The sequence below is a fragment of the Lycorma delicatula genome, chromosome 3 (genome assembly GCF_047948215.1).
Source record: "Lycorma delicatula isolate Av1 chromosome 3, ASM4794821v1, whole genome shotgun sequence".
NCBI lineage: Eukaryota > Metazoa > Arthropoda > Insecta > Hemiptera > Fulgoridae > Lycorma > Lycorma delicatula.
The window spans coordinates 49,237,619-49,261,022 of NC_134457.1; the positions used below are offsets into that span (position 1 = coordinate 49,237,619).

Genomic DNA, 23,404 nt, shown 5'->3' on the forward strand with positions numbered 1-23,404 from the left:
TTCTGGAATAAATGGTTTTAAAGTTGAGGGATTTCCTTACATTTTACTCACTTTATATAATTACATTTTTTTAAATAGTTATGGATGTGGATGGTTCAAGCAATGACAAAAATAATCTTACTATCTTAGAAATAGCATAACCAGTATTTGTAGGGACACAAGACATTACTAACTGAAGAGTGTCAAAGAGGTACATCAGTCTTTTTTCTTTTATATTTTCATGTTTTTTTGTATTAAAATTTTTTATAAATGTGTTGTAGAGGAAAACAATAAATAATAAGTTTATTAAAAAACAGTGTAGTATTAAGTTTTAACTGTGTTCAGAAAAAATAGTGATGTTATGCGATAGTAGAAAAATGGTCTCAAGAGACATATGTTAGGCTTACATGTTACATGTTAGGCATATTCAGGTTATCAGTTGCAGTGGCTTGTCATCAGAAAATTCCCAGTTACCATATTTTTCCTTCCTTCCTGCTTAAGAAAGAAGAAGCCATTATTTTAAATTGAAAAATCTTATAAAAATGTTTATACATGTTAGTTTGCCCAATAGCAAGGAATCTTATTATAAAATTTCATAAAAATCAGAGAATTTGTTTGACTATAGCTACAGTGGATTCTGATTAATAGGACCACCGATTATTTGAGGCAGGCATTTAATTGGAGCATTTTTGTTAAAACAGAAACAACGGTATAATTCATGTAAAATTCGATGGTTTATTGGTCCAAACTGCTTCTTATAAGGCTGCTACTAGCTCATCATTTGTTTCTTTCTTTTACTTCTAAAATATTACAATTTTATTAGTGATTTAAGTTGCTTGACTGTTGTTGAATATTATACTGAGGGAGGTAACTTCTTTCTATCACTGGTCTGCACGGTATATAGTGCGTGGCGGCGACACAGATGACATCATGCAGTTATGATGAAACAAATGTTTTTATTTTCTTCATTGCGAGTCCGTTGTTCATTGTGTCTGGTGCTGTTGTTATGGTTTTTCCATAATTTTTAATCACTTTTGCTTATCTTTTTACTTTTGTTAATCATTTAATTTCTTTAATCACTTTTCTCTTTTTACTTTGAAGTGTTAGTTTAGTTAAAAGTTGGTATTCATAATTTATCCAATTCGTCACCATGCTGCGTAAAGTCATCAGCATAAACTTTCAGAACTACTGGGAGCATCAAAAACTACAATAGCTCGGATTTTAGAGCAAGAAAAAACTCTTTGCAGTGAATGATCTAACAACCGTGAAGGAGAAGGAACTTCTCAAAATAAGAAAACATGAAGGGCCCACTTGTTGAGAAAGCTTTAAATAAATGGTTTTCTACTGTTACTTGTCAAGGAATATGTGGCAGTGGTCCTAGCTAAGACAAAAAGCAGAAGAGCTTGCAAAAAAATTGGAACAAATGTTAATTATTCTGATAAATTAAATAATTATTACCAACAAAGAAAATTAAAACAATACACTCTAGCAGCTTTACAATAACTATTAACAAAATTATAAATAAACTAGCATCCCCGTTGCGGCTTCGCCCGCGCTATATGGTTACTTGGGTATCCCGTCGTGGTCAGGGGATATTTAGCCGCTCATGGCTCGTTTCGCTCTCCCTTCCCTACCCTTATGGGCAGAGGGCTCTGCCCCTTGGACTCCGCTGTGTTCATTAAATTCGTGCTTGTAGAATCATAATAATAAATAAAAATTGAAGTCTGTTCGATTTATAAAAATATATCACTGTATTGTAATTTCTTTAGAGCAACAGTTCGGTCAGTACAGGACCAGAAACTTTGAGTAATCCTAGAATGTTGGTTTCAAAACAGTCGGCCTCCATCTTAAAAATATTAGTTATAACTGCTTACCTGTAGTTCGTACGGATAAAAATATTTTTTCCCGGTCCTTAGCGTTACTCAACAAACACCACTTAGAGGTGACCATACTTAGTTTTCCATTTTTTTTAAAAGTTTTTAATTACTTTTCTTTTATGGTTTTTAATCAAGTAACTGGAGGCGGGTGTAGCCAGTCGCGTCGCACATACAGTAACAGTGGTTGTGTTGGTTGAGCCGCCGCGCCGTACACTGTCGCACCCCTTAAAAAATCGAAATTAAAAAATATAAATAATAGCTGTGGCCCGCGACATCGTCCGCGTGGGATTTATTCAATCGTTACAAATAGTACTTCATTGTGAAAATTGATTCGCAATAATTAACGACTATATGATGCATAGCTGAAAACTGCGACTTCGTCCGTGTCGGAATCACTTAATTTATTGATTATAGCTGCCCGGCCCGGCTTCGCACGGTTGGTGTACCCATTTAAAAAAATAAGATATTTGTTGCAGTCGTTCAGACTTATGCGCGTATCTACAGTACAAATATTTTTGTTATATTTGTAATTTTTTTGTGCTTCCTATGGCTACTATTATATACTTACACCTATTTTCATTCTCTCATATATTTTGTATTTTTTTTTTTGTTGTTTTATGTATTATTTCGTTTCTTTAATTATTTACATAATACCCTTCTTTTTGCACTGGAGGTTACTAAAAAAGAGTATATTAGAAGGTTTGGATATAATAAATTTGATGATTATTTTATTATTTGTATCCAGCTACTATTCTATACACCTATTTTTATTCTTTAAGTGTTTATTTTTTTTTTGTTTTACGTATTTTTATGTTTTTTTGTTGATTTATGTTTATTTTCACATTTTTTATTTAGATACATCTACATATATACACCCTTATTTTGCATAGGAGGTTACTAAAAAAGAGATATCTAAATAAAAGCTAGGATATTAAAATCTTTTTTGTTACTATTTCAATTAGGTATTTTTAATATTGATTAAATTCATTAATTTTCAGTTTCTGATGGAGATTCTCTATCACGACGTATTTTTATTGCCCTAGCTTCTAAACTATTTCTAGAAAGCTGAGATCTTAATCTTTTGGGCATTTTGAAATGATAAAAAAACTAAATACTACATCAACTAATACTAAATTATTTGCTTACATGTTGAACAGGAATTAGCTTGTATATGAAGTGGTGATTAAAAAATAATAAAAAATTCAAAATATTTTCAAGGAAAAATATTCGATATCGCACAAAACCACTGCGTAAGAAGCCAACTGCGCGAATCAGCCTTTATTTTGTGACATTGACTCCCCTCCCGCACCGCAGTGACGCTTAGGTCACATGCTGCTGCCTAGCTAGCCGAGCGTAGTGTGGGCGGTGGATGGGGCAGAGGTAGGCGGTGGTGGGGGCGAGCGTCAAGAGAGACACTATGACGATGGACAGTTGCTAGTTACTGAATTACAAAGATAGAAAAATTAAAATATGTTGTTGAAATAACGCGGTAAAAAGTAGCCTATGTTCATCAGGGATAATGTCGGCTTCTAATGGAAAAAGAATTTTTCAAATCGGTCCAGTAGTTTCGGACCCTATTCAATACAAACAAACAAATCTTTCCTCTTTATAATATTAGTGTAGATATGTTAAAAAAAAAAGCTTTTCAACTTTTGAACAATGGTGTTTGTATCCTCAGGAAATGAAGGCATTCAATTATTTATTTTTTTAATAGAATTGATGAATTCTATGTATGTAAAAGTGCTCTTATTGTTATAATTTGTTATCATTATTAATTAATTATTATTTTGGTAAATCATACATTTTTTAAATTTATAAATAAAATTTTGAAAGAAATTAGTTTTCCAAGGGTAATTAAGAATAATTATCTTGATGTGGAGTTGCTACCTTAGCCTGGTAGAGTGAATATTTTGGTTGTAGATGTCTTCTTATTACGAGAGTAAGTCATTTTTTTAGGGCATAATATTAGCGGATTTAATTCTCTTTTGTAATGGTGCTGTCCACTGTAATTTTCAGTTAAAATTCAACATAGTGATTAAAACATTAAAATAAAAAAGTAAATGTGAACTTACAAATTAGTCTTGTTTCAACATCACACTGCAGTTAATTTTCAGAGCTATCTTGTGAGTGACACAGGTATGCTATCTTTATTAATATTGTTCGCCTTATCAAAATTTATAAAGGAGCTGCAGGCAATTAGGATTCAATTTTTTAATAATTGTTAAATCTTAGGAAATATAATTTAGATTTACAACACCAGACATAGATGTTTCACTGGTGATAAATAAACTTATTTGTACAAGTAATACAATAAATTGTATAAAAATGGAAAATAAATTATATTACATTTTTAACTAAACCAAATAAATTGCTAAAAAATAATAGTGGATAAAAATAAAACCAAGTATTAATTAAAATTGTTAAAAGAGATATGGTAGAAATAAAACTGGACATTGAAAAAATAATTTTAAAGGAAGATAAATTATGGCGAAGTTATAATTTATTATTATGGCCTATTTGGGAAATTATCAGTCAATTTATTTCAGGAGATATAAAGATTCTTGAGTTGTTGAGCTCCCTTCTATAGGAGATTAACTGTTTCAAGGAAACTAATTTTAGTAAAGAAAATAGTCCACTGTGGTGATGTTCAATTTTTTTTTCAAAAGTAAAGAAGTTTTTATACCTTCAGAGATGGGTCAAGAGATTGAACTAAAAGATTATCCTTCAAGTGTGTAGCAAGTGAGAAAGAAATTATTTATGCACTTAATGGGTTATAAAAACAAGCATGTAAAGCTGTAGTGGGATGTGACTAACTAATTGGTCAAGTATAACAGTAGGAGATCTGAAGGCAGAATCTTGATCCTTCATCAATAACAATTTTTTTTTCTGTTTAGCTTCCAGAACCAGTGTAAGGTATTGCTTCAGACGATGAATGAGGATAATATGTATGGCTGTAAATGAGGTGTAATCTTGTACATCTCAGGTCGACCATTCCTGAGATGTGTGGTTAATTGAAACCCAACCATCAAAAAACACTGGTCTAGTATTCAAATCCATATAAATCATGTAAGAGTGATAGAAGTTATGAAAAGTCACCTTTGATTAGTAAGCAGAGTATTCCTATTGTCAAAAAAAAGTAATACACATACTGAGTAGGAGCAGAAGTTATATCTTGCATAGATGTTGTAGAATGTTGTAGAATGGGTAGATACTAATAAGGATAAGTCAAGGGATCAGACTATAAATATAGATTCAAATCAAAATATGAGAACAAAAATGGAATATGTAGGCAATATTTATTCACTGAATAGTAAGTTTTCAGTTACTTGAAGAAAATTTAAAATAGGGGGATGATGGAGGAGTAAAGAGTTTTAGAGTAAAGGATTTAATGACGTAATTGAAAAATACTGAGTTTGTTAGATAAGTTATCAGAGGAATTAGAGAAATGAAAGAATATTCATTGATCATTAATAGGATTAACAGAAGTTAGGGGAGAGCTAATTGAATTAAGACTAATGAATGGTCATATTCTTTAATTGTAAGGGTGGTGATAATTGGAAGTGTATGATTTATAGTGTATCACAAGAGACATACAAACAATTTGTTTGAAAGATTGTATTCATAGGATTTAAAGTTTAATAATTAAAAGTAAGAATAAAGGAAAGTAGTACAATATACTCTCAGTACTGTAGGGGATGAAGAGATGGAGTTCTATGATAATTTACAAGAGGCTGTTGATGAATGTGTTAGGAATTAAATATTTATTATAGGAGACTACTCAAAAATTAGGCAAAGAGGCAGGAGTGAGTGTCCTATTATAGAAAGTAATAGATATTTGTAACAACTTCATTCAGTTTGTAAGAATTTTGAGAAGCACTGGATGTGAAGAAGCCCAAATATGGAAGTGAGGAATGAAATAGACTTCACTATTACAAACAGAATAGACAATAAGAGATATCAACATTGTTTTGAAAATGGATATTGGCATTAATCCATAGAACTGTTGATGCAGTGCTTACGTTTTAAAGGAAAGAAGAAATTGGTCAAGAAAGTTCTAAATAAAATTTCAATAGTATTAATAAGGAGTTGTTTGAATATATGTTACCTGAATGGAGATGACTCTTTAGAAAGTTAGCTAAATACATTTAATAATATTATCTTGGGGTCAGTAACAAAGAAAGTAGAGCTCTATTGGGTCAACAGCTGTAGAAGATTGCTAAATAAAATAAAAAATTTGACAATGAAGTTGTAATACTTTCCTGGTATATTCTTATGTCGTGAAAAAATAATTATATATGAAAAAAGTTACCTAAGATTTATTTTTTTGGTCTGGGGGTAATTTATGTAAAGTTTTATTGTAAAATTATCTTTATATGTTCAAATAAACAAAAAACATTTTAAAAATTCAAAAAAATCTGTATTTTGTATTTTTTCTGCTCCCGCTCTTCAAACTCACCTTCCAATAATTTTTTTTATATTTTTCTGTATTTACTGTTAAATGAAATAAATTAAAACAATTTCCATTAAAAAATGTGTACAACCAATTAAAAGTTATCTAAGATGTCTTTTTTGGTGATGGGTAGTGAATTATGATGAAATTTTATTGTAATATTATTAATAAAAGTTTATTAATCTTTTAATACTATTAAACATTTAAATAAACCCAAAAAATTCTGGGAAAATTAAAAAAAAATCAATATTTTTAAACATTGATCAGCTCCCTCACCCCTAATGTTGCTCCAAAGTATTTTTTTTTTTTTTGGTTGCTTGCTCTATTACTATATGTTTGAAAAATAATGAGAAAATTAATCCCTAAACCCCTCTCCCCACCCTACGGAGATATCGACTTACAACATTTAGTGTCAAATTGCCCAATATATACACAAGTCTTCAAAATTTCATCAAAAACAGTTATCCATCAAAAGTTATTATGCCAATGCAAGTACATATGTATGTATAAACATTACCCCCACATTATTTTTTTGTTTTTGGCTTTCTTGGGTCCATGAAATATTGAGAAAAACTCATACCCCATTTTTTGATTGTTACCTTACTTTCCTTCTAGCAACATAACTATAGAGCTATGATGCCACGAAAGTAAAAAGATTGTTCGAAGAGATGGGGGATGAAGAAATGTAGGAGTACAGAGAACTTTGTACATGTTTGAAGAGAAAGTTGTCTGCATGGCTGGTTGGCAGTAGAGTTACTCATATGATAGACGTGTTGCAGGAACTGGTAAAATTAAACATTAGAGTAACTTTAAGAATCAGGCAGTGGCCTTATATAATGAGTGGTATTGAAATACGAGAGAAGGGGAAATTTTTGAAAGAGTAAGGATTGTTTGAAGAACTTTACTAGAATGTGCAGGCTATTCTCAGAACCCTGGAGGTTAGAGAGAGAGTTGTGTAGAAAAAAAATCGAAAATAGTGAAGGACGTATTATAGCCAATGTCAGTGAAGGAAGGGAATAGATGGGTTGTCAGTGGAACTGGTTAATGAGGAAGGGCTCAAAAGCAGCAGTATTTTTATTGGTGTTTATTGAATGCTTAATTGGGCAATGGTTCAAGGAGATGTGGGCTCACTAGAAATATTTACTTTGATTCTGCAAGAGATTTTCAGTTAAATTACTTGGAGAAAGAGGGATTAAAATTAATGGACAATGACTGAATCATATGGACTTTGCAGATGACATAATGCTGATTTCTGGAGAGTTAGATGAATTGAACGAGTTGATTGAGGAATATGAAGCAGTATGACTAGCTAAGCCCACCGGGCTGGTCTAGTGTTTAACTTGTCATCGGAAATCATCTGATTTCAAAGTTGAGAGTTCTAAGGTTCAAATCCTAGTAAAGGCAGTTACTTTTATACGGATTTGAATACTAGATCGTGGGTACCAATGTTCTTTGGTGGTTGGGTTTCAGTTAACCACACTTCTCAGGAGTGGTTGACCTGAGATTGTATAAGACTACACTTCATTCACATTCACACATATCATCCTCTGAAGTAATACTTTACAGTGGTTCCGGAGGCTAAACAGAAAAAAAAAGTAGGACTAGCTACCCACTAGCTTACCCACCGTTTTGGTCTAGTGGTAAACTCGTTATCACAAATCAGCTGATTTTGAAGTCAAGAGTTCTAAGGTTCAAATCTTAGTAAAGGCAGTTACTTTTACACAGATTTGATAGATCGTGGATTCCAGTGTTCTTTGGTGGGTGGGTTTCAATTAACCACTCATCTCAGGAATGGTCGACCTGAGGCAATACAAGACTACACCTTATACGTATCATCCTCATTCATCCTTCGAAGTAATACCTTACGGTGGTTCCAGAGGCTAAACAGAAAGAGAAGAAGGACTAGCTATAAGTCAGATGTGTTTGGTTTATAGCTGCTATGAAAATGTATGTCAATTTGTGTTGCTGAATATCCAACCAAGAAATTTGAAGATGTGCAACTTAAAAAAAATGAAGTATTTCAGGTAGAATGATTAAATCAACATTGAATAATATTAATTTTGTCTTGGTTGTAAATCTCAAAAGAGTTTTATTTGTGTGTAAGAAAAAAGGTATTTTCATATTTTGTACCTAAGGTATTTTCAATCTTATTTTTTTATACGTTAAAAATTTGGTGCAAGCATAAACCTTATAATTGGCAACATTTAAGTATCCTAGCTAAGGCTGATTTTGCACAACTAAAGAAATTTTTAATTATCAATAGATTGTTAATAAGGTTTTTTATTAGAAAAAAATATTCAAATTGTAAAAGTAAATGATATTTTTATTTATATTTCTGATTATAAATGTTATTGTACAGATCTTTATTTGTACAATAATATTTATTATTATCAGTATGAACTCCATAAATTTAGATTTTGTTAACAGGTGAGGCTTGTAATAAGGTATTGTCAGTCTTATGTTTTTAGAAAGATATGCTTATATTAAATTTACTCAACAATTCCATTCTCAGAGCAATCCAATTTTAAATCTCTCATGTTCATTCTCATAGCAATTCATTTTTATATATGGTCAGGAACTGTGGTCACTCTGTACATGGAGATATGTATGGAGGTAACTTTTAAAATAATTTTAATGTATGAATAATCATACATAATATTTGGTGTTGGATTAGATATTATAATCCAGCATTAAAATTATAATCAGAAAAGTTTATCTTTCAGTTATTTTATACTGCTTATATGGACAGTACATGACAATGTACTGTACAGTCACATCTTTGACAACACAACTTTGAATTGATACTATATTGATTGATCTGTTGTCTTTGTCATCATTGTAATTATCTTTACTTCATTAAATTCTCTCCAGTTATCACATTGCATCCTTTCAATCTTTCTTTCTCTGGTCCATGTTTATGTTGCATATGTGATTATAATCTAGTGTATATTACTTTCTTGTGCTATTGTGAGATTTATCGTACATTAAATTCATTACATTGCGAAAAAAGTTATTTACCTTCTACATCATAGTACTTACCTTTGTTTTTGAAGCAGTCTTTGTAAAGACTGCTCTAAAATAGAAGTTTAATTTTTCTAAGAATTTCTCACGTAATGTTATTTTATACCTCTTCATGATTTCACCATAGCTTTTGCATGAATTAACTTGCTATCTTTTATAGTAAATTCTTTGCTGGCTTTTTAATTTCAACATTCTTTTAATTCAAAGAGAGTTCCACTTATCTTTTATGTCACCCAAATGAACTGATTTTTTTTTTACAAAAAGCAAGGTACTTATATTTCCTTCTTTTATTTTGCAGTTTTCTGTATCCCATCCATGTTAATGAGGGAGATGAAATATGAAAGTACTCTTTCCTGTCTTATTCTATTCTTATATCAGACATTATAATTCCTCAGTCTTGCCTTGACATTGCTCTAGCTTTCTACATACATTGGTCTTCACTAATTTTATTATATTTTTCTCTTTTCCTTATTTGTCCATATTATTTTTCTGCTGATTCTATCATAAACTTTCACTTTATTAAAAAATATCATTACTAGTTAATTTTTTGTTAAAATTCCATTTCTTCTACGTATTTAGCTCAAAGAGAAAATTGCATCCACTGTTGGTTTTTTGAAACTAAATCCCAGTCATTCCATTTCCACCTCTACTTCTTCCACCTGTTTGATGTCTTTTCAAGATTTTTTTTTTAATCTCATGGTATGTGGGAGGTGTGTAATCCTTCATGTAATTCTTATATTTACTGCATATAAAATTTATGTCAGCAGTAAGTTATTGTATGTAAAATTTATATCAGTGGTAAATGTGATTGAAATTTTTTGTTATATAGATGATGGTCAAGTTGTTCCAACAATTCCAAGTGAGTTGCGTAGGTTATTATTAAATCTTGCCGAAGATTATGGTTTTACATTTGAACGACAAAGTGAAATGCTTGGGAGAGCTGCTACTGAAATTGGCATTCAGCTTTTAGGTGGAGCCCGCAGGTAATTTAAAATTAAAAAAAAAATAAAGTAGTGTTATTCAACATTCTTAAGTAAAAAAGTAATTAAATTACTAAAAGTAATTTATTAATTTAAAAGTATTGAAAAAAGTTTTTTGCTGTGAGTTTTTAATTTTTATATTTGACGTATATATTATTATTTGCCATCCTGTCAATCTCCATGGTGGATTGGTAGCTTCTCCATCATGGAGCAATAGATGAGGGATTGTTTATTATGGAGACGTTGCTTACAGTTATTACATAGATGTCGCCTACACTTGAAGGATGATTGTTAGTGAAAATTTCTCCATTCTATATTGCCCCTAGTCTTCAATATCATTTTTGATAAAAAAATTTTTGTGAAATGGAGTGTGAAGATCAAAGGGATCAAGGCTGACCACTGTTTTTAACTGTAGAAGTGTTTGATTGAATGAAAGAGCTTTTAACTCATAGAGTTAAAAGTTCACATTTAAAAGAATGAGTTTCCTTCTTTCAGAGCCATAGAAATTTGTAATTGAATGCTTACAGCAGTCAGTATTGTTCATAAGTTAAAAGAACCACATCATGAAAAGTTTTTTTCAGCAACTTCAGTAAATGTCATTTTCATCATTTGTTGATGAGATTGAGGTGCTGGTCATATTTATTTTAATGATGAGGCTCAGTTTCATGCAAAAGCTATGTAAGAAGTTAAAATAGCTGAATATGAAGTTGTGAAAATCCTCATACTTTTATGAATGATTATTAGACATACATAAAATTGGTGTTAGATGTGCGTCTATTGCTGTTCTATTATACATTCTTTATTTCTTGATAAAACTAAAGATGGTGAAGTTTTTATGACTCCAACTAGTTGTATGTTGTACTGTTAGAGAAAAACAAACAAGAAGTTAGCACTACCTGCTATATTGAAGCCTTGCTATTGAAGTGATAGCCATATTGCAAGAATTATTTGGTCATTGCTTGATTCCAGAAGACTTCTTTTCGTCATCATGAACTTCAGATCTTAGGCAATCGGGTTTTTTCTTTGGGGTATTTAAAAACACAATCTTTTCAAAACATTTGTCATTCACTTGACAAACTAAATAGCAGCAGGAAAAATGAGATTTTTAACATTATGAAAAATGGATGAAATTGTCATGAAACAGATGGTTATTAAAAATTTATTTAAGAAGAACTTTAACATTTAAAGGTCTTTCCATCAGTTCACATTTGGCTCTGTACAGTTCACACAGCTGCTCTCTGATGCACTCGACTCCTAACAATTCAGCGGCTCTGTATACACTATATAAACCAGCTCCACACTACATTCAGACAGTCTTCTTTCAAGCCTTTTTCCATCAGCCTTCATGAACTCAACGGTTCAAATTTACAAAATATAATATTATATATATTATTAACAATGTATCATTTATGAAATAATTAGCATTTATATACACTTATACATAATCTTGTATTATTCATTCAAATATTAAAGGATCATATCATATTGCGAAGTGATAAATGTTTATACTTATTTATTATTTGAACCAGCGGTAAATACATAGAGTAATTATCCTAACCAAGGTACCACACCAAGGCGGATATTATCTCAACAGGGGTATTGCAATTAAAGGTATTGCAGTCAGAATACTTTAGTCTTATGTTGTGAAAAAATGGTTTAAATGTATATATAAAAGTTTAGGTCATATCTTTTTAAGTATTTGTACCTTCATCTAAAAATACTTGTACAAATGTGCATGTAATTTAACAAAATTTTATATTTAATAAAACATTTTTTATTAAATTACTTGAAGGAGAAATATATTTCCTCATAAAGATGTTGCTCATGTAAAATAACAGAAAAATAAAACCTGTAAACCTGTAAAATAACTGAAAAACAGTTAAATGGCCTTTTTTAATATTATTCTACTGTTTGTTGTTGGTGTTTACAATAAAATATTCATTAACAGTTATATTTTTTATATAAAGCTGAAAGTTTGTCTGTGAGTTGGTTTGTTTTTCTAACAGCATGTTAGAACCAACTGACTGGTTGTTTTCAAATTTGCAGGGTATATTTGTGTTTCCCCAGGGAAGGTTTTAATCTATAGACAGACCCTACAGCCCCCTTGAGGGTGAAGTTGTGAATTAAAGATATTCATTAAAAAAAAAACATGATTAATTCTTTTCTTCATTATTTGTATTGTATTTTTGTCAGTAGAAATAAGCTTTGAATTTTTGTTGTTGAAGGTGTGTGTACTTTAATTACCAAAGTTATTACTATTCTGTCTAGTAATTTAATTTATTTTTTAAGTTTCTATAAAACCTGAGTACTTGAGTTGTTTGTTATTTATCAATATTATTTTCACAACCATGAGGGTAATGAACGCTGTGGTGTTACAGAGGGTGGAGCCCTCTGGCTTAACAGGAATGGTGAGCGAAGCAAGCTCTGCAGCCTTGGGTAGGCCCCATGTCCCCAGAGATGATGACCCTTGGGAACCTCTGGGTTGGCTCTGAAGTTTGCCTGGGCTCTGACCTGGATCCAGGGGGCAGAGCTCCCTGTCTAGATCACCGACTTGTCTGTATACGAGGTGCGACAATAAAGTAATGAGACTGATGTGAAAAAAAATGTTGCTTACCGTTTTAGTCATGTTTAGTGTTGTCTCCTTCAAAGTAGTTCCCCTCTGATTGCACACACTTATTCCAGCGTTTCTGCCATTGATGGTAACATTTCTAGAACTCATCTTCTGTAATATCCTCCAAGACCCTCGTCACAGCTTTTTGGACATCTTGTGTTGTTTGAAAATGGTGTCCCTTGACCGCCATTTTGACTCTTGGAAATAGAAAAAAGTCACATGGAGCGATATCTGGTGAATAAGGTGGTTGTGGTAGTACTGAAATTTGTTTTGAGGTTAGAAATTGCTGTACTGACAGAGCAGTATGGGATGGCGCATTATCGTGATGCAGAATCCAATTATCAGCAATGTTGGCACGGACATGAAGAACTCGTTTACGAAGTCTTTCTAAAATTTCTTTGTAGAAATATTGATTAACTGTTTGTCCAGGAGGCACCCACTCTTTATGAACAATTCCCTTGGAATCGAAGAAGCACACAAGCATGCATTTCACTTTTGACTTTGACTTTTTGACTTTTGAGCTTTTTTTGGTCTGGGTGATCCCTTTGAGCACCATTGCGAACTTTGGCGTTTTGTTTCTGGATCCTATTGAAAAACCCAACCTTCATCACCAGTGATAACACGGCTCAACAAATCTGGATTGATTTCCGTTTGCTCTAACAGATCGGCTGCCACATTTTTCCGTGTTTCTCGCTGTGAGATTTTTGGGGACCATTTTTGCACAAATCTTTCTCATACCAAGATCTTCAGTTAATATTAGACGAACCGTTTCTCGATTGATATTGAGTTCTTCTGCAATCATTTTCACGGATAATCTTCGATCAGATCGTACGATTTCACGCACCCTGGTCAAGTTAACATCTGTCCGTGAGGTTGATGGTCGTCCACTGCGGTCTTCATCTTCAACATTCGTTCTGCCTTCACTAAAAATTTTATGCCACCGAAAAACTTGAGCTCTTGACATAACCTCCGCTCCAAAAGCCTTCTGAAGATTACCGTCGTGTTGTCGTCGTGTTTTCACCCAATTTTACCCAAAAAGAAATGGCATACCATTGCACAATATTTTGCGGTTTCATTTCTGTGACGAGAGACACAAACACGTGTTCACTTATTACAGCACAACTTACGACTGAGCAGTTGCATCAATGTGCCGCTTGGACTAGAAGTAGCTTATAGACCAAGGTCAAAGATGGTGTGCCTACGCAAGCTGCAGGATTGCCACATCTTGCAAAGAAAAATCAGTCTCATTACTTTATTGTATACATACAATATATATATATATATATATATATATATATATTGTCACCAATTTGCTCCAATGGCATGTAGCATTTTAGAGCCTTGTGGTAGCCCAGAAAAGGGCTGTTTAGGGTTTTTGTAGTGGTGACCCTGAAAAGGATTAATTGTTGTTTAATAAGGTAGCCCTGAAAAGGAAGGGCTGCCTCCTCTGGTCTTCGATGATGTCGGCTTGGCTGTAGTTGAGGAGTTACAGCTCGTCCGTTGGAATTAGACCAAGCTTTCCCTTAGCAGCAGTTAGGCCCAACTGCCACTACAGCATGGCAGTGGTGGCCCCGAGAGCCCTGCAGTGTCAGACATCTTCCATCGGCATGGCTAAGGTAGTTCTCGCCAAATGGCACTTGTCTGGTTCTGCCTTCACTGCTATACCTCCTGGCGCTAGCAGGCCTGCTGCTTCGGTGGGAATGTTGGCATTCACTGCCAGATCCCACATTGGTCCAGCCAGAGGACTTCCTTTCCTTCTTCTTCTTGGTCTTCTCATGGTGGTAGTCCAAGAGTGAATTCTTTTGAATTGCCATGCTGCTGCTTATAAAGCTTCCAATGAAGCTGGTGGCGATGTATGATCAACAACTGGTTTGGTGGAAGGAGCACATGTGCAGGTGCATAGATGGACTGCAAGTTCCCCTGACATCTACCGGCTATTATTGCACTCACCAATAGTAAGCACAGAATGTGGCAACAGTATATATGATTTTATTGTTATCTGAAATAAATACATAAAAAAAGGATGTTTTAATAATAAATTAATGATCGTAGATAAAATATATTTTCAGATTTATTTTAATTTTTATGATTTTAATTATAATGTTTGATATTGTATTTTGTTTAGATTGAATCCACGAAATATGCATCAGAAACCACTTGTTGTAATCATGTGTGGTTCAAACCGTCCAGGAGCAATGGGATTGAGTACAGCTAGACAACTTGCTGCTCATGGTGTCAGCACTCTTGTTTACCTAATGGATCTTATTCATTTTACTACTCAAGTATCACAAGAATTATCTCTATATAAACTTACTGGCCAAAAGTTCACTAGCAACATTCAAGGTTTGTAATGTGCTTTTAATTCAGTATTGTGGGCTCACCTTTTTATACTTACAATATACATTATTTCTATGCGGGGTTGCGTCATAAATGCTCTTGCCAAGGTGGAAAGCGCCAACTGTAAATATGTTTTAGCAATCTTTATTGACATAGAGGCAGCACTTCCTTCCTTGTGTTGGAGTTCTGTCTTCTATGAGTTGGAACACTGCAATGTTCCCGTAGTCCTACACGCCGTAGTATGTGACTACTTGTCTAACCGCATGACTCTGTTTAAAGATGCGCACCTAGTTGTGGAAAAATCCGTCACCAGGGGAAGCCTGCAGGGGGTTCTGTTCTCGGTCCTTTGCAGTGGAACCTGGTCTTTGATGGATTTCTGGGATTGATATTCCCAGAAGGGGTCATGGCCCAGGCTTTTGTATCATCGGATTGTCTCCTATTTGCTCATGGTAACTCACGACAGCAGCTAAAAGATTGAGTGCAGGCGGCTTTGTCAACCGCAGAGGGCTGGATGGACATGCAAAATTGAAGAATTTCTGTGCCCAAGATGAAGTGTATATGCTTCTCAAGGATGCAGACAAATTATCGTTCAGTCGGAACCCCACATTAAGTGTAAAGGCATTGTAATCAGCCGAGTTAGAGTTCATAAATACCTAGCTGTTTTGTTTAATGAGAAGTTGCTGTTTAGCAACCACATTAAGCAAGTAGTGGCGCGGATGCTGTCTCGGTGATGCACAAACTTAGGAAGATTGCTCAGAAAGACCATGGGTTGTCGGGCCGTCAAATGTACATGGTGTACTGAGGTGTCTTTGAAAGCATGACCCTTTACGTGGCCAGCACAAAGCCTTAATTGTATGCACTGGTGTTTTTAAAACAACCTCCTACAAGGCTACTACTGTATTGGGAAAGACTCTCCCAATCGATTTAGTGGTGAAAGTTCAGGCAGCCATGTGGAAATTGTGAAGAGGTCGGGAGGCTGAGGTATTTGGGATGTGATTTCGAGCCGGACCAGTACCAGAGCAGAACGGTGATCACAATGGACCAGATCTAAATTTCATTCAGTTGCCCATCTCCTGCCTGCGGAAGAGGCTGCAGAGCCTCGCGATAGATGCATGGCTGCTGGAATAGCACATTACAACTAAGGGAAGATCCTTGTATAAATTTATGCAGGAACAGGTGCCCAGGTGCTCACCAACCATGTTAATTTAAACCAATATCTTTTCGGTTCTGCCTGGCAGCTGATAAGCTGTGTGTCTGCAGGGAGGTCCAGTCAAATGAACACCTGATGTTTGATTGCCCTGCTCTTGGGGAGGGCCAGAGACCGGGCCATCCTGGAACTTCGAGGTCATGGGGAAAATTGGCCGCTCACAAGCTGCAAGTCAATGTGGCAAGAGCTGCATTGTCGGACCATGTGGGAGTTTCTTGATGCAGTTGCTTTGTTCAATCGACATCAGCAGTTTACCTAAGGGAAAGACTTCTATCACACTGCTGTGGGAAGCTAATCTAGAGGTATATGTGGCTGATCACCAGCCAATTAAGGCTCCAAGCGCTTTAATATGGTGGACAGGTATTTGCTGGCATTCAGCGACCTAGGCGTGGCAGCGAATTGCTGCCTCGACGAAATAAATTTTAATTTATGGTTGTCATATATATTTTTAGTAGTTGACGGGGTGCGCCTACCCATTTTAGCAAATATATGACAAGTGAGTGGTTGGGACACGTAAGCCGGTGGTGTATGACACTGAACTTAGTCCGCTCACGCTGTTAGGTAAACTCTAGGAGCTATTTAGGATAGTGGTCACTAAACTGTTCGAAGCTCAGTAGCCATTTGTGGCACAGACATTTGGTTGTATGCTTCAGGGTGACCAAATGGGATGGTGGCGTAAGAAATGCCAAGCAAACCAATTATTTCTCTGCTGAAAAATCCTTAAAGCCCCTTTAAGCTCCTTGGTTGCACAGTTAAAACAGTTTGAATACAATCATTTTTTATCATAATATATAGGTGTTCCTTTAATTTTTTGTAGCATTAGTATGAAATAAAAAAATAAAACCGATTATATTCTTTCTTATACAGCCACTTTACTAACACTAGTTCGAACCTTTCCCTATTCTGTGTAGCAGTTACCAAATGTTTCAATTTGATGACTACCTATAATAAGTATGTCAAAACAAATGAGTATTTTTTATATGCAAAGCATTATTATTCAATTATCAATGAAGAAATGAAGAAAAAGTGACAGGAAATACATATACAACACAAAATAATATTGAAGTAGAAAAAATAAACAAACATATTTTTAATCTTTGAACATGAATTATAAACAAACCAATTATCAGATATTATATGTTTTTATACCAAATTACGGCTTATGTCATCCTGTTTAAAATGCCGTTTAGTTTATCAATTGTGTAGCTTTTCTTAAACATATATTACAATGATTTTCATCAATGCTTAAGTCAATTTGTATATCATTTATGTCTGTATGAGTTAAACAATGCGATTTGTCCAATCGTGCATAAATTGACAGGATTATCAGTGATTGTTCTAATTTGCTCAGTACGAATTCTGTCACATGCAGTAAACAACTAATTCCATGTTTATTACAGTTGGTGGGTGTTGCATTTAAAATCTATATAAAGGCAGTAATTGTTTCTTTTATTTTTATTAGCATTTTTCCATGCAGTTGGTAGGAGGTTTTTTAGTCATTCTGTTACTCACGTATGTGTGAAGTCAGACCATGTCGGAAGCAAAAGAGAAGAAACGGCAGTACAGTGCGGAATATATTAAATACAGATTTATCGAAAATCCCACAAATTCATCATTGCCAATGTACCTTATTTGTCAAAAAACTTTTTCAAATGAAATAGTTTTAATAAAATGCACTCAGATAAGAAAGACAAAGATGTGGCCTATTTTCAAGACCTGGAAAAGAAGTATGTATCTCAGCCAACTATATCAAAATTTTTTTCAGGGGCTTTTAAGCAAGACAATGATGGACTTCAAGCTTCATACAATATCTCATTGTTAATTGCTAAAGCAGGCAAACCACACACTATTGGGGAAGATTTAATTTTACTGGCAGTATAAGAAGTAATAACCACTGTGCTCCATAAAATAGTGACAGATATTATCCAAAAACTTCCTTTGAGCAATAGTTCTGTGCAAAGATAAATTGATGAGATGTCTGAAAATATTGAAGAATCATTATGCAATCATCTGAAGACTTGCCAGTTTTCAGTTCCGCTTGGATGAGTCCACTTTACCAACTAATGAAGCATTGTTGTTGTCATATGTGAGGTTTATCAAAGATGGAAAATGTATCAAGAACTATTATGTGCTAGAAATTTAGAGACAGATGCAAAGAGAGAAACCATATATAGTACACTGGAAATATTTTGTGACAAAGGAAATTCTTTTGAGGAATATTATGTCAGTTGCTACTGATGGCGCTGTAGCTATGACAGGTTGTCATAAAGGCTTCATAGTGTACTTAAAAAATAAAGTTCCAGATATGCTTACTGTACATTGCATGATTCATCGCCAACATTTTGTTGCATGAAACCTGAGTAAGATTTCAACTACTTGCTGCTTCACATAGAAGTGTACTGGCTGTCAAAAGGTACTTGTTTGACTTGATTTTACAGTCTGTTTGACTCTGTGATAAAGTTCCTGGAAAACAAAGACAGAGTTGTGTAACAACCTCATTACATCAAAGAATGATATTGCGTATTTGACAGACTTTTTAATGACGTTAATCTCCAGCTTCAAGGCGATGATGACTTGAACTTGATTAAAACTAAAAATGTTGTTGCTGTTTTGGTAGCCAAACTACTATTACACAAGAGAAATATTGGCAGATGTGAATTTAATAACTTTTCTAATTTATCAGCATTTTCCTTCAACAACGCCAAATTGCTTGTTTACTACCAACACTTGGAGAACCTCCACAGTGATTTCAAAAAACGATTTTAAATTTGGACATACCAGACTGGGTGTTGGATCCTTTTTCAAATTTCAACATAGCAGGATCATCCCCAGCTAGAAGAACAACTTATAGAACTGACAACAAATGAAGAAATAAGAATAAAATTCAAGAACAACTACCAAGAATTTTGACTGCAAAAACCAATCCCACATCTGTATTCTGGATTATGGTCAATTGTTCAATGATTTCTGATAGCATTCCCATTGTTGTATTTGTCTGAACATGGATTTAGTGCTGTAGCTATGTTTCTAACCAAAAAGAGAAATTGGCTGCATGTTACCGAATGCTGTGACTTACAGCTGTTTTTAAGTAAATTCGTTAAAGCACATCAGATTCATCCTTCACATTAATGAATGTAAGTGTAATTTTTCAATTGAAAGCTTTGTTTTAATTATTGTACTGTGATATTGAATATGCTATCACTATTATTGTTACACAACTATATAGATACAATTGTAATTTTTTTGAAAGCAATTTTAATAAAAATACTTCCAAATATGATTAATATGTGTTTTAATTGTTCTCATTTAAAATGTAGGTTTCAACTCAGAAGTATGATATGCCACATTTAAAAACAATAATGGTCATTGCTGGTTTTAAGAGCAATCTTAAAAACAGCAATTGCAATTATTATTTTTAACAAATGGTAAGTTTAAAAATTTTGGGAGCGCTAGAAAATGTTTGATCTTAATGTTGGCAGTAGGTAGATAAGTTTGGGAATCAACGCTCTAGACCACTAATTTTGGTTATGTAGGGGATGTAGATTGTAAAAACTTAGCATGAAAATTTTTTTTTTGTTTACATTTAATATATGTATATTTCAGAATTACCGACAGGGGCTGTTGATTTGGTTGTTATGGCTTTGGCTGATGAGCGTACAAATCAATTGAATGGGTTAGCTGCCTCTTGGATACTGGATTGTCGTGCACCTATAGTAGCTATTGATCCACCAGCTACTGGTACGCCTGGTATTTCAGTTAAGTTATCAATAGTACCGACTTTACCGCTTGCACATTGTCCAGCAAACGGTCAGATATATTTGGTAAATTTAGCTATACCGCAGAAAGTATATACAGAATTAGGAATTGGTTATAGATCGCCATTTGGTCCAAAATTTGTGATACCTTTACATCCTAATGACTAATTTATTTTTTTTGAAATTAAGTTTTCTGCATTATCAAGAGTACAGCTTATATAAAATACATAAATTATTTTTTTACTTTGTAGTCTGTGTGAGTGCACATATGCGTGTATGTGTAATATGTTTTTAATTTTTAAAGTTTTATTACATAATTTTAGAATGGTTTATTTAAAAATGTTTTAATAAATGTGTACATTATTTGTAATAATTATTATAAACAAATTTGGGACTAAACTAGTGTATAGTTCATTAAATAGTAATGCTGTTATTAATACCACTGTATTTGAATTTAGAAATTCTAAGAATGAGAGAAATTTTGTTTAAAACAAATTATTGAAACAAGAAAACCATGTGTATTATATATATATATATATATATATATATATATATATATATATATATATATAGTAATTATTGACGTAGATGTATTTGATATCATTTAAGACCTTTTTATTATTTGATTTAATGTTGAGATGTATTGTTATGCAATCTGTAATATATAATTACCAGTATTTTAATGACAATAGAAAATATGTTATATGTTATTAATTATTAAAATAATTTAAAAATTGTATGTATTTTTTGAGTCTGAACTTATAAAATGTATCATAATGTAGTATAATTTCTACAGATTTATATATTTGTAATTGTATTTATATTATTACTACTATTTAAAAATAAAAGTATGTGACTTTTTTCTTATTTATTCATTTACTTTAATTATGTAAAGATTAAAAGACTTTCATAATATTGCTTATATTAATAATTTCAGGATAGGGCAGAAAAACTTGATTTTTTTTATTGGTTATTGTGTGTGGTGAGGATAGGGTAGTAAAGACTACTTACTAGTTGCTATTTCAGTCATGGAACCATGGAATGGTATGCACCATGCTTTGTCTATGGAAATATTTTACAAAAACAATAATTCTATCATGCTCACACAGAAAAGATTCCGTAACATTTCAATTTTGGGCGCTTTGGTCTTGTAATATAAACATGTTGTGAATGAAAAATTCAGGAGGACAGCATCTGCATTAAGAAGAAAACTATTAGGAAAGCTGAAATGTATACAAAAAACAGAAGAACATTGAACAGATAAGGAGACAGTTGAAGCTAATACTCAGTATTTCGCGCATTGAGATTCCCAACCGAACTACCGAACTGTTAGAAAAATTCTGTACTCTGGATTGAATTTACATTCCTACAATCTAATGGTTGTTTAAGAATTGACATCTTGTGATTCTAAACAGTGCTGAGTTTTTTTAAAGACGATTTGGAAATAATGACAGAAAACACTGTAATCCTCATTAATGATGAACCCTATTCCCAACTTTGGGTAGTGTTAAATAGAATTTCAAGTGGGTCAGAATATGGTGTAGGAATAGCAAAGATTGTATTGATTAGTCCATACTTCTTTGAAGAAGACTGTCAGAGTGTCACAGTGAATGGTATTCTCTGATGTTGCAGAACTTCCTTGCTTCACAACTTCATTAACCAAGCTGAACTGTGGTTCCAACAGGAGGGGCAATTGTCTGTGTGGCTAGGATTTTGATGGAATATTAAGGAGAATGTTTCCAGAATGTTTAATCTCTACCTAGATACATTACCTGGTCATCCTATTCACTTGATCTTTATGTGTGTTACTTCTTCCTGTGGGGTAATTTAAAATCCAAAGTGTACACTGGAAAACCACATTCACTACCTGAACTAAAGTGGTTCAGTGTGAGGTGGCCACCATACTTGGATGGATGCTTAAAAAATATAGTGGGAAATTTCAGCGACCAATTACAGCAGTGGGTGAACTGAAATGTACAACATTTACAAAATGTTATTTTCCATTCTTAGTGTAAATCAAAAAATTGGTGTTTCAGCAATATAATAATATATATTTTAATATATTTTCTTAAATAAATTTATCAGATTATCAACAATAATGAAATACATTTTGCTTTAAGTCTAGCACATGAATAAAAACAAGCTCTTTTTAATTACTGGGTTATATTATTCTAAAAATAGATTGTTTTTCTGCCTGGCCCAGTAGAACGTGTTTGATATTTTTTCATCACAGATAAAAATCTTTATTATTTTTGTTAAATGTTGAGGATTGTTTATTTATTATTATGTAATACCTTAACATCATTTGTAGACTTCTTTACTGAAGCAGTTTCAATTTTGTTAATTTGTGAGCAGTGATTTCTTGCTAGAGACAGAACATAAAAATTTTGACTTATAGTATAGTAATAATATTAAAATGGTTGAACTAAAATTACTTAACGTGGGTTGTGATTTTTAGTCTTGTAGTGATAATAGTAAATGCTGTGTCTGAATTGTATGTATAAATTTAAAATAAATTATTTATTTTTTAAAAGAAGATCTATTAATCTTTCCTACTCTATAAAGTAATACTGGTCATTATGTCTAATTTCTTGAAATTATCTGCAAGAATTTAAGTTTGTTGCAACAGTTATCCCTTATGAAGAGTTCTGGCTATATTATTTTTTCCATTTTGAGACAGTCTTTTTGAAGAGTGTTTAGTATTCATAAAAAAATCTACTATCCTACTATTTCTTGGGCAAGATATATATTACTGGTAACTGTGTAAGAAGATAAGGAACCACAAAGTCTGTGTGAGTAGAATAGCATTCTTTCCTTTATATACTAGTGTTAATATATACTTATATAATATACTTAGTGTTAATTTACTGAATTTTTTTAATTTATAGGATTTAACTCTTTCATTGCTAAGTCAAAAATTGATAATTCATCCCGCTGACGGTGTTATTTTTAAAATAATTTTTTCTTTTTTTTTAAGTACACCTCAAAAACTATGTACTGATTTTTAAACACCACAAAAATGTGGTTTAAAAGTAAGTAAGTAAGTTTAGGTAATGTTTTTCATCAGCTTCGTGAGACTTAACTGCGAGTAACTGTGAAATGTTATAGAAACAGCATGAAGCATTTTTTTTTTTTAATATATATGTAATTATTTTTAAATGGAAGAAACATATGGCTTTTTACATTA

At 32.9% G+C, this 23,404-nt stretch overlaps 1 protein-coding gene across 1 annotated transcript in view; it reads left to right on the plus strand.

Annotated features, from left to right (window-relative positions):
• The window catches only part of Edc3 (Enhancer of mRNA-decapping protein 3), a 38,105-nt gene extending 17,386 nt beyond the window's left edge, over nt 1-20,719 (plus strand). The window contains exons 5-7 of the mRNA XM_075359782.1: nt 10,157-10,310; nt 15,044-15,261; nt 20,066-20,719. Coding sequence (XP_075215897.1) covers nt 10,157-10,310; nt 15,044-15,261; nt 20,066-20,385 — 692 coding nt within the window. The 3' untranslated portion in view covers nt 20,386-20,719. The remainder of the gene's footprint in view (nt 1-10,156; nt 10,311-15,043; nt 15,262-20,065) is intronic.
• Nucleotides 20,720-23,404: the final 2,685 nt, after the last annotated feature.